Genomic DNA, 12,228 nt, shown 5'->3' on the forward strand with positions numbered 1-12,228 from the left:
CAGCCTGAGGCCCAGGCAAGTCCCCATCCCCCAGGCCTCGGTGACCACGTCTGGAACGGGAGGTGGTGGTGGGGCTGGACTGCCTAGCTTCCGAGGTCCTCACCCCTGCAAGTATTTCTGCCTCTCTGAGTAAAACTGGTAAGGAGGACGATCTGAGTGTCAGAAGAGACTGATTGCACTTAAAATCCTGTGATTCATCTTTGAAAAGACATACAAAATAATAATTACCCAAGTGTGACAGGGAATCTTGGATTCTTTCATTACGTTAACAAGTTGCCAATAAGGTAGCATTTAGACACATAAGACAGCTCAATTCACTCCTTGTTGATGAGAATCTTTAGGGAGAGCACATCCCTCCCAGAAAGATACAGCCAAGAAAGTAACACATACAGGCTCAGCTGCTCAGACGAGCCCATCCACGCTTGCAACCTTATTTATGATTCACTTGTTATCCCAATTTCTAGATCAGTCGGAGGACAGGGCACTCAAGGGAACTGCAGACGAGTGGCGTGGATAGAGAAGTATCCTGGGATTGCTTCTGAAACATGCAGCTTCCCTCCCCGCAACCTGGGACCGAGTTGGGGAGCTGTGGGGGAGGGTTAGGTTCCATTGGAGACTGTGGTGGGCTTAAGACAAAAATATAGCAATGTACGAAATCAAATTTCATGATAAACACCCAGAGTGTGGTGTAAACACCACTATCCAAGGCTGCAGAGATGGTTTTGAACTAAACCTTATGTAATTACACCAGACTGGGAACCCCTCCAGGGCAGCCCCCCACTTGTTTGTTTTAACCCAACACCTGGCCCATCCCAAGCACTCAACACATCTTTATCAAAGGAATGCCTAAACGATTGAAAGAATTAAGAGGAAAATCCTTAGTCATCTTCTCTAACACACCTGGCTTGACTTCCGCAAACAACTGTGACCTGGTAAATCAGCTTTGTCTGATGGGAACCGAAGCAGCTTTTGAGCTCTTTAAGGCCCAGGAAAGGCCCTGTCCCCCAAGGGGCTGGATTAAAGCTACAGAACCGGCCCCTACTTACTGTACTACCTCTGTGTGCAGAAGTTATTTTAATATCACAGCTCCTCTATGTCAGCCTTATTCTGCTTCAAGACAACCCAAACGTCACACAAAATATACACTGAGACCTTTTCTTTGTTTTGCAGCCTGTTTAGTTTGCAGAAGAGAGCACGTGTTTTTCCACCCACGTGGAGATCCTGCCTGCAAAACTCTCAAGACATTAATTTCATTCATTCTTTCGAAACAGATGTGTAGGTGCCGTGCAGGCGGCTTCTCAGAATCCAGCCCCCATCCTCAATGGCCGTGTTGACTGGTAGAAGAGAGGAGACAATCTCACAACCTGGAAGAGGAGGTTGGGAGTGGAAATCTCAGACACTTTGAGAAAAAGGACCAAAGAATGGAAGGGAGCGGTCGGACTTGCACCTTAGCTGTCTGGAGTGTGAACACATCCAGAGAAAGGAAAAGTAGGTTTTGCCCTGCATCCGAAAGTGCTAAAGGTAGGGCAGGTCTGGGGGCTGGGAAGCTTTCAAGGGCAGCATTCTGTGAGGATTAAGTGAGGTCAGTGGGAGAACCGAGGAGGCGATCCGGTGGGTAGCGCACACCACCAAACGTTACTGCCGGTCCTGCCTGGTCAGATTCTTCGAGCCCCGCTCCCGGGTGCCCACCCGGTCGCCTTCGCTCCTTCAACCAACAAGTAATTCATGTTGCGGGAATCCTGCGTGCCCGCAATGTAGTGGGGGCCGAAGAACCCGCTCCCTTCTCGGGGACTCCTCACCCTCTTGCTCCTGCCCGGCATCTCCGAACACCAACCCCACACGTCGTCTCCCCCGCCTCCCGCTGACCCGGACCCCAACCACGGTTATCCCGGCCCGGCGGGCTCCGCGCTCGCTAGGTACCGACTTCCTACCGAAGGGGGCCTGGAGAGCCCCCGCCGCGCCCAGCCACTGCCTGCTCTGAGAGCGCAGACCCCTGGGGAGGCCACCCCGCCAGGTGAAAGCTTGGCGCCCCGGGTTCCTTCGGCCCCCAAAGGGCGGAGTTTGGAGGCCGGTGGAGGGTTTTGTGGAGGGAGGAGGGGAGAGACCGCCCGCAGGGGCTCTGAGCCCCAGGTTCAGGCGAGGCCTGGTGTGTGGCGGTCATACCCGGGCATGAGGCCGGGGGGCACGTAGGCGGCGTTGAACTCGGTCAGTAGGGCGCCCGCACCGCGGGAGGCCATGATGGGGGCGGCGAGCGCGCAGCGAGCCCGGGCGCTCTGGCCACACTGTAGACAGCACGGGTTACCCGGCAACCGTGCGCCTGGCAACGCCAGGGGGGCTGCGCCGCCGCCGCGGCGTTCCGGGGCCCCGCACCCCGCTCGCCGTCCTCTTCTAGGAGCAGCCAGGCGGGGCGCGCCCGCGAGATGTTCCCGCATCTCCACGTGCTCTCCTGTGTGACCCCGCAAATCGCCGCTCCCACCCAAGCCTCCGTTTTCGCATCCTTGCATCTTTCAGCTTCCCCGCCAGGCCAGATGGGTGATGCTCCGAGGCGGGTCGGAGGTGGAAACGGTGCACAAAGCAGCAGCCCAAGCTCGGCTCAGCCCCAGGGCCCGAGTGGCCACAGGGACGTCAAGAGCCATTGCTCCCCAAGGTTTTCCACCGGGCCCCCGTTCCGCGGGGCCTCCAGGAGGGGGCTTCAGACGTGTGTCCCGCTTCGCGTGTTTGCCCAGGTCACTGTAATTTAAGTGTGTGTGTGTGTGTGTGTGTGTGTGTGTGTGTGCACGGACGTCGGGAGCGAAGGACATTTTTCTCCTTAATCTCTCCTCTCTCCCTAGGAACTTCCTTCTCACCTCCGCTTGCCTCTCACACTATTCCACAAGAGAGGTTTGCAAGTAAGGAGCAAAAGCCAGTCGTGAAAAGGTCTAGTGTGTGATTTACACTTGCCCCAGTTCTGCAGCGCAGTCCCTCCTGTGAATCCAGGGTTGGGCCTTTGCCCCAGAGAGCAAAGCTTCGGCCGGCCCAGGTGAGGTTTCTTGGTCATAGTGCCTCCCTCCTGTAGGTGTTCGGTGCCCACACCCAGATTTCTCCAGTGACCCTCACACAGCCCTGGGCCACATGTAGGGCAGGGTGGGGCCTAAGGTCTTTAATTGGCGGGGGTGGCGGGGGGGGGGGGGGGTGATGACAGACAGCCTCCAAGGCACCAGGCTCTTTGTGTCTCGCCCCCCACCTGCTCCCCGGCTCCCCCTACAGCAGTCCTGGTGTCAGCAAGCACCTCTGCAGTTTGGCCTCCTCCGTCACAATCTCGCTTCATCTGTCAGGTGAGGGGTGTTATCTTCACAGTTTGACCCTGTCAGTGTTAGCTGACGAAGACCTCAGCTTCCAGAATCCTCAGAAGGCTCTCTCGGACAGATGACAACGGAACCGGCGGGGGCACAGGCTTCCAAGGGGTGCAAGAGCAGGAAAACTGAGGCCCGGGGAGGAGAAGGAGCTGAAAGGGAATGAATGGTTGCAAATGGGATGCAAGACCCTCCACCCATCCTTCAAAACGCAGCCACTCCTATAGATTTCTAAATTCTCCACGCAGAACGTGGGCTATGAGAAGAGCAACATTCATAAAAGTCGTAAAAGAACAACCTTTAGTTCTTTAGAACAACTCCAGGAAGGTGGTCCTAAAGACCTCCATCCCCAGACAAGGTCCGGTGCCCACTCCCTCTCCCCATTCATGGCTTCCAAGTCCATTTGCCCCTTCTGCCTGAGGGCTAGTACTTACCATGTTCATCTCTGAGTCCCCAGCGCCTGGTACTAGAAGGAGTTCAGTACACATTCAGTGAATAAATGTCGTACTAAGAGTTACCCAAATGGGTGATAGTCAGGAGAGCAGAAATTAAAAAGTGGGATCTGGCTCAGGTTTCAGAAGGGTCAGTGGCTCAGCCAGGAGGTGCTGTGTGCTGACCGGATGGAATTGCTACCATTTCACAGATATGGAAACTGAGGTTCAGCAAAGTTCCAGGCCTTACCGAGGGCAAGTTCAGGGGCTTTCTCCTAAAGATGCACAGGTCCCTAGGAGGCCTCATGAAGCTCCCCCGCTTCACGAGGGAACATCCAGAGAGCCTAGGGAGGAGATGGATTTTTTTCCCTGTACAGCGCCACCAGGCTTTACAAAAATCACCTGACGGCCTTAGGGTTGGAACACACTAGTGAAGTTAGTTTTTTTAAAAAGAGACATTAAACATCTGTTGTTTTTTTTAAAAGAAAATTAGACTTTCACTTTTATTGCCTAAATACAATATTCTAAAATATTCTTTAATTCAATATGGCTAGATAAATGTGAGAAAGGAGAAGGAATTGAGGAAGGAAAGAAAGAGAAGGAATTAGAACATAAAGAGATAAAGAAAAATAGGGTAGAGTAGGAGGAGACATCTAGAAGGAAGGAAGAATGCGCTTGTGATACCCTGCAGGTCGCTTGGACTATAGAATTCAAAGGGAGAGTGACCTCTTGCCAGCACGCTGTAAAAATTTAATATTTCTTTTTTTTTTTTAACCTTTAGACTGTTCAGATAGGTCACCACGCTCACTCTTTTATCCTGTCAACATTCATGGGATGTTCTACTCTCCACAGGAGACTATGCGAGGCTCTGGGGACACAAAGGTGCAGGGCTCCAGGGTCTCCCAGTCGGGGGTCGGGGGAGGTAAGTGGAGAAGCCCAAGGAAGCAGTGGATGAGAGGGGACGGGACAGCACAGACAAGGACCCGACCCAGCCTGAGTGCCGTGCGGGTGCAGAGGCACTTCCGGGGATAGGCACCAGTCGGGCTGAGCCGGGAGGCTAGGGATGGGGTAGGGGCATTCCATGCAGAGCAAACAGCAAGAACAAGGGTGCAGATGGCCCTGCAAAGGCTCCAGGCTCGGGGACCCCAGCCCCCAGGGTCCCCTTCCCACAGAGCCCCTCCAGGGGTGTGCTGCTGGAAGAAAGGAGGGGCAGATCTCCTTTGGTCCTTGGAAATTCTGCCACAGAAATCCCTTCCCCAACCACTTGCAGCTGACAGTTCTCCTGCGGCACATCTCGCCACGCCCGGGCCCTAGGACGGGGCTGGGTTAGTGCCCTGGACCTGAAGTACTGCCCTTAGTAAGACATAAGCCTCTGAGGCCTTCGCAGTCAGGCATCTCCAACCATGCTTAGCCTGGCTCCTCAGTGCCCCCCAAACAGCACCTCCATCCTCCCAGATCCCAGGGAGTCAGGACCCGGCCTCTTGGGGTCCTAATCTCCGTGAGAGCAGGTGGGAAAGTCCATTCCCTGTCCTCTTAGGGCCCCCATTTCTGAGGGACCGGCCACCAGGCACAGCCTTGATGCTATCCAGTAGGTGCTGATGTTCCAGCTGAAGGGCCCTGGGCTGGGATTTCTTCATAGCACAGTGTGACCCTTCCAGAGCGTCCAGGCCCCCTGAGCCTGGTGGGCACCAGCAGCCCTGCTGGCCAGCTTGACTGGGGGTGGGGGGCGGGAGGCACCCTGAAACATCAGTGCAACAGCTCAGCTTCCTGTGCACACAGATCGTAAAGTTCCTTCTCCCCCATGGGAGGGGTGCCGCCCCACACCCGGCCCACCGCGCTCATGCCCACTCCCATCTTCCCGCTCCTGGTGGCAGAAGAGCTGCCTGGCAGGCCCTGTGGAGGGGAGGGCAGGCAGCTCTGCCCCAGGAGCTGCGAGGAGACACATGAAGCTGGGCCGTCCTTTATCTGGGAGCAGGCGGCTGCTGAATAATGAATTCAGACCGTCTGCGCTGCTAGGCTGCGCACGGGCGCACCACACACACACGCACAGATGCACACATGCTGGGCTGACAACTTGGAGGGGTGGCGGTTGGCCGGGCTGTGAGTCTCTGGAAGGAGCGGCTGGGCTTGGTTGCCTTAATCTCTGTGGGCAGCATCGGAGGGGAGAGGAGGCGGTGTAGGAGAGGAGGGAGGCACGTGTGCCGAGTGCCTTCCACCCACAGAGCTCACTCCTTCCCCCGCTGCTCCCGCCTGGCGGTACCCAGGCTCCCGCACCAGCATGGCTCTGTTCGTCCACCTCAAGACGGTCTCCGAGCTGCGGGGCAGGGGCGACCGGATCGCCAAAGTGACTTTCCGAGGTAGGGACTCTCCAGTCTTATGGGGACCCCAGCTCCGGGCTGACGGGATAGGGCAGGGAGGGGAGGATGGATTGGAAAAGTTCTAGAAGGTTGGTGCGATGAGGCTTCTCACAGGCAGCCGTCTGCCCCTGGCCTGACTAACCATTGTGATTTCTTGAAAATCAGGGTCCCCCACGTTTCCATGTCTGCATGTGTGTCTCTCCCTGCACTCGCCAATGTGCCAACCAGAGGGTTGTCCTCTGCCTGCAGGAGGTCCTGGGGAGGCAAAAGTGAGGACCCTACCCCAGGGCTCAGGAGAACCCAGGGCTGAGGGACCCAGCGCTGTGGAATCTCCCTGGGCCCCCTCCTCCTCTCCCTCTCCCTCCTGCAGGTTGATTTCCTTGGGCACAGAGTGGGGGTGTGGTGTACAGCCTGGAAGACCCGGGGGGCTCCTAGGAACCAGCATGATGGCGATACTGTTGGCTTCTTGCAGGTCTATCTGTGGTCAGGGGTCCTATGAGCCCCACCAGCCTCCCTCTCTGTCGGTTCTCTTCCTAGCCTCCTTCGCTCTCACACACCCAGTGACCATTTACTATGATCTCTGTGCCAAGGCCAGGGGCTGGGCATGACCCAGACCCTGCCCTCAATGAGCCCACATCCACTGGGACAGGAGGACCAGCGGGCAGACAATAGGGACAAGTGTGTGATACGATGACGATGGGGATGAGTGTAGGGTGCAAGCTACAGAAGCAGCGCCCTGACCCAGGCTGGAGGCAGGGTGGTCAGGGAAGGCTTCCAGGAGGAGGTGACACCTCAGCTGAAACCCAAGGGAACAGCAGAAAGGAGCAAGGTGAAGAGGTAAGAACAGAGCAGACAGAGGGGACAGGATGCCCAAGATCAGGAGAGGAGCTGGGACACGGGAACATAAGCCTGGATCCCAGGGCAGGTGCGAGCTGAGGCAGGAGAGACAGGTAGCGCCAAGGAGGTAAGACTGCCTTCACCCTGGGGAAGGTGGGCAGCCCCTGAAGGTTTTCAGCAGGGAAAGACAAGGCCAGGCTTCCCTCTGCTTTTTACCCACGCACCTCTGCCTCTGCCTCTGCCTGGCCACAGCCTAGCCCCCTGGGCCAGGGGCATGTCTGGCAGCCTTTGACCAAAGGCCAGGGTGCTCCTCACTAGACATGGCCCTTTCTCCCCACAGAAGTGTCTGAGGGGGGCGGGGGGGGGCGGGGTGGGAGAGTAGGGGAGGAGCTGAGAGAACCCACCAGATTAAAGAGCAAAGTGAGCATCAGGGCCCAGGCTGGACACATCTGCACCTGCGTCAGGAGGGAGAGGTGAGACCATGGGGCAGCCCTCTCAGGACCTCTCCAGCAGCTACCGTCAGGCCAGCTCTGGGCACGAGGCCCTGGGTTATCCACACTGTGGCCTGTTGTGCGTAGGGACAGGCAGAGGTGGAGGGGATCGCAGTGTGCGTGCAAGCAGGAGGGAGAGGAATGGGGGCTCGGCTGCCTGTTGCTTCCCACACCCGCCCAGACTGCTTTCTCTGCAGCACCCTGGCTCTCCGCGTGCCACCTGCCAGCTCGTGCTGCCTTTAGAAAAAGCAAGTGTGTCCTTTCATCTGTGACGTGTCCCCGTGGTGGGAAGACAGCACGGTATCTGGGTCTTTAGCTACAGGTCGCCGTGTTGTTGCTGCCATGACAGAACAGTCCCAGGCTGCACAAGCCAGGCCCTTTTGCAGGCAGAAAAACCAAGGTGTAAAGAGATCTGTATGGCCTTAGTGGAGGGACCGAAGCACAGTGGCCCCAGTTCACAAGACCTCATCCCAGCCCTGGCTGCTCCACCCTGAAAGCCTCTTTATCCCCTCCTGGTGAACTGGGGTTAAGCACCTTGTCTATTGGATGCCCACCTTTTTCCTTGGGCAGTGGGGCTAGTCCTCTAGCCTCAGTGGACCACACAGGAATTAGCCTATTTGCAACTCATGCCCTCTGGACTGAGTGGAGAAATCCACTTCCAGGCTCTGCATCTGCAGCACGTGACCGTAGGCAGAGCCCCTGGGGAGGGGGTTGGACAGCAGGAACAGGCAGATGGCAAGCAGGTTTCCAGAAAGAGTCCTTTGCAAGAACCAGAGATGCCCCAGCCATTCACCTGCTGCTGCCAGCAGTTGACAACTATAGATGCCCCAAAAGACCAACACTAACTACAATTCAGAGGGAACGGACTCACCCTAGAATGTTCCACAGTGTCTCCTGCACACACAACCACTGGTGTCCAAGCAAGTACCCTGCAGGGAGAAACGAGAAGCCAGTGGACGGTCAGAGGGAGATGCTGGCCCTGAGCTCCCCAGATCCCTTGAGTGAAGCTCAATGCCAGGTGGGGTGAGGGAGCACCAGGTGAGTTACTCGTGGCCCAGGTAGACCAGATCAACTGGTTGAAATAAAGCTTGACTTTCTGTGCTGCACGACACAGGACACTTAGGAAAGAGCCCTATGGGGTTGTGGTAGAGAAATCTGTAGATATGGGGTCAAAAGCCCTGGGTCCTACCTGGGTTCTTCCACTTACTTCGCCTCTCTGACCCTCAGTTTACTCACCAGTAAAATGGGTACAATGATAACATTCACTTCATCAGGTTGCTTCAGTGAAAAAAATAGGTATGAAAGAGTTTTAAGGAAAGAGCATTTAAACGACCGATGTGTTTGTGAGACAACGGTTTCACTTCTACTTGGGGCAGCTGCTGGCTTCTGAGTCATCATCTCTCCAGCCCAGCTTCCTTCTGTCAGCCAGGAGTGAGGAGAGAGGGCAGCGTGCGAGATATAAAACGGGGAGGAGGGCACGCCTGAGGGGTTCCCGACCTGTGCCAGGAGGAGGCAAATTGACCTGGCCTCTGCTCTGTAGGGACCCCCCGCTAAGATGTTCCACAGGAACCCAGGCCTGGGGCAGACCACCCCTGAGGCCCCTGTTCCCATGTGGGCTGGGCATGCTCCAGCTTTGTCCCCGGCCACCCCTCTTTTCCCTGCCATCCCAGGTCAGCCGGCCACCTGCCCTTCGGCTCAGCGCACACCAGCCAGCTCCATCTGTAGCTCTTAGGTCTTACTGCGCCAGCAGCCCCTCTTAACCTGGTCCTGCCCTCATTCGTTTGTTCACTGAATGTGCTGATATCTGTGGACAGGCCTGGAACCCTCAGGGGGAAGAAGACACAGCCCCTAACCTGCAGGAGTCACAGTCCATTGAGTCAGACAGGAGACACCAGAAGTCCTGTACCCCAGTCCCCGTCATGCAAGCGGACCACAGGGCCTCGGGGCCTCCGCTTCCCATAAGCAAGATGGAGACCGTAAGCAAGTCCTCATTTAACGCAGAGGGCCGCAGCCAGAATCAGGAGTGGGCTGTCTGGGAAGGGGCCATCTTGCCTGCAGGTCACCACTCAGAGGGAGGAAGTGTTAGCTTAAGCTGTCCTTTTTCAACTCCTGAAATAATTCCCAGCATGCGTCATAGAGCCACGGAAGGCAGAGTGGGAAGGGCCTCTAAGATCTTCTAGTCCAACCTTCTGCCCAGGTCTCAGCCGCATCCAAGCCCCCAGGCATGGGCTCCTGGGCTGTCAGGGAACCAAGTGACAGACTGTGTGGGGCCAGCCTGCTGATCTTCCTTTACTCTCCATCCCTGAGTTTTCTTGCCAAAATACCAGCTTTGGGGACTCGATGGGTAAGATGGGTGATCTCTGGAGGCTGGCTCTGATCTCCACATAATTCGCCTGACCTGGTAATTGGCAAAGAGGTTTGCTTTATGAAGGCTCCCCCCTTGGCCCAGCTGACTTTTCCTCTTTGTTCCCTCCCCACACCACCCACTGGGTTCCCACTACACTGAACTTCCTGCCATTCCCCCAAAGATGCCAAGTCTTCTATACCTCCAAGCCTCGAGCCGTCATATTTCTTCTGCCGTCTCCACCTTGAGAGCTCCCGTTAATTCTGTGCACCCTTCAAGGCCCAGCGCAGCCGTCGCCTCCTCTGTGGAGCCCTCGGCCTCCCTTGCAGTACTGTGTACACGCTCCTTCCACCCCTCAGCTAGGGCACTTTGTAGTTCAGAAACTGCCCCGGTTTGTATGCTGTACCAACCTCCAAGCACCTTCAAGACAGGCATCTGATCTTAGCTCTCCTAATTGAACCCTATGCTGAGCCCCGGGCCAAGTCAACCAAATGAACACGAAACGGCACGTCTTTGAGGTGCTCACTTGTTAGTGGGTTTAAATCCTTCTTCCTCTGAGACACTGTCACTCTTCGGCTCAGTGTTCTCAACTGTGAATGTCCCCGCCCCCAGCTGTCTATCCAAAGGGGATCAGGAAGTGGAGGAATCAAGAATCCTGGCCCCAGCTCCCTCCATTGACCTCCCAACCCGGGGCATCTTCCAGGGCCCCAGAGGGAGGCTGACTTCACCTTCTAGCAAATGTTGGGGAGTCCAGCTGTGGTCCTCAGGTCGGAAGCAAGAAAGGCTACACAGCTCCCCCGCCCCTCCCGCTTCACGGCACAGGCTCTTTCTGAGCGTTGCTGCCTAGAGCACAAGGTACAGGGTGGGGCTTAAAGGAACCGGGCTCTCACAGTCTGACAGGGGAGAGGAAATGCGCGCAGACCTCGTGGAGAAACACTGCCAGACACAGAGGGCCAAGGCGCACTTAGGGGCGGGGCGGAAACTGTAACACCTTCAGAGGATGGCGGCTTGCTCCCAGCTGCAGAGGTCAGGGAAGGCTTCGTGAGAAGGCAGAAGAGGGGGTAGAGGAGACGGGGAGGAAGCCCTTAAGCTGGGTCTTGAATAGCTGCTCGCACACGTGGAGATGCAGAAGGAGGGGCGAGGAAGGGTTGCTGGCGGAGGCAAGGCCATTCTGGGTGAGGGACTGACGGGACCAGAGGCCAGAGGAGGGGAATGCCACTTAAATACGATGGCCAGGAAGCCACTAGGTTTGGCTACAGCAGAGGCTGCAGGTGGTAGATGGAGGTTAGAGAGCCTGGAAAGGAGCGCACGGCCGGGTGGGTGACTGTGTGCTGGGAAGGGGTTGGGGCCCCCGCCTGGGCACTGAGGACAAGATTCCCCTACTCCTGGCTGCTGCAGGGACCACCTCAGCCTCCAAATTAGATTTATTTTCCCATTAAAATGGGGGAACTCTCCGCCTTGGTGAGAAATAGGATTTCTATCCGGAGACTTCTCTACCACCCCTGGTGAAGGAGGCAGAGTACCCCTGTGTCCCAGCCCTGAGATGCTCCTGGGACGCCTGGACCTGCCTGTGCACTCCAGCCCCGCCCAGCACCTCCTCTCTGGGAGGATGTGGGGCGGGTGTTGCCCCAGTGAAGGCGGCAGATAGAGGGAACCCTTAGGACAGTTTCTGCAGTGCACAACTGGCTGTGGACACAGCTCTGCGCTTTTGAGGGGCCCGAGGGATTTACGCCACATCCTCCACTCTTCCAAGCACTCCCTGGCCCCTCATCACAGGGGGAGTGGATCTTCTGTACCTAAAGCCCTAGGAGGTAAGTATCCTCTTCCCCCGGGGCCAGAGCAAGCGGCTGCAGACCTCGGAGAGCAGCAGAGTGTGCTGAATGTTCCCTAAGCTTCTCCTGCTTTGATGAGACAGATGTGTTTTCATGATATGGAAATGACCATGTAACTGTCTTCTGCTACAAACGGCCCTCAGCAAAAATGCTGCTGGAAGGCAATGTGCTCAAGAACAGACTTGCAAATAATTTTCCTGAATTGCAAAGTCTTGGTTATCTTACCCACCTTTACTGATAACATAAAAGCTATATCCCTTCCACCTACTCCCATCCCTGGGTTTGATCTTTTTTTTTTATTACTAATTTTTTAGAATGGAAAAATCTAAAATATATACTCCAGTAGGGAGACTAGTATAAATGCCCCCAAGTTCTCCCCATGCAGTCTTAACAGCTATCAACTCATGGCCAATCTTGTTTCATTTGTACCCCTTCCTACTCCCACCCCCCAAATAATTTGGAAGTAAATCCCAAACACCACACCATTTCCTCTGTAAATATTTAGTATATAGCTGTAAAAATCAAGGACTCAAAAAACAGAAAACCCCACATATTATATCCCTCCTAAAAAAGAAATAAATCCTTAATACTATCAAGTATTCAG

The 12,228-nt window shown here is 55.8% G+C and overlaps 1 protein-coding gene across 2 annotated transcripts in view; it reads left to right on the forward strand.

Moving 5' to 3' along the window:
• The first annotated feature begins 6,041 nt into the window (after nt 1-6,041).
• OTOF (otoferlin) overlaps nt 6,042-12,228 on the forward strand; it is a 91,571-nt gene continuing 85,384 nt past the window's right edge. For both annotated transcript variants that reach the window (XM_060027611.1, XM_060027613.1), the window contains exon 1: nt 6,042-6,120. In XM_060027611.1, the coding sequence (XP_059883594.1) occupies nt 6,042-6,120 (79 nt within the window). The remainder of the gene's footprint in view (nt 6,121-12,228) is intronic.

This window comes from Delphinus delphis, chromosome 12, assembly GCF_949987515.2.
Source record: "Delphinus delphis chromosome 12, mDelDel1.2, whole genome shotgun sequence".
NCBI lineage: Eukaryota > Metazoa > Chordata > Mammalia > Artiodactyla > Delphinidae > Delphinus > Delphinus delphis.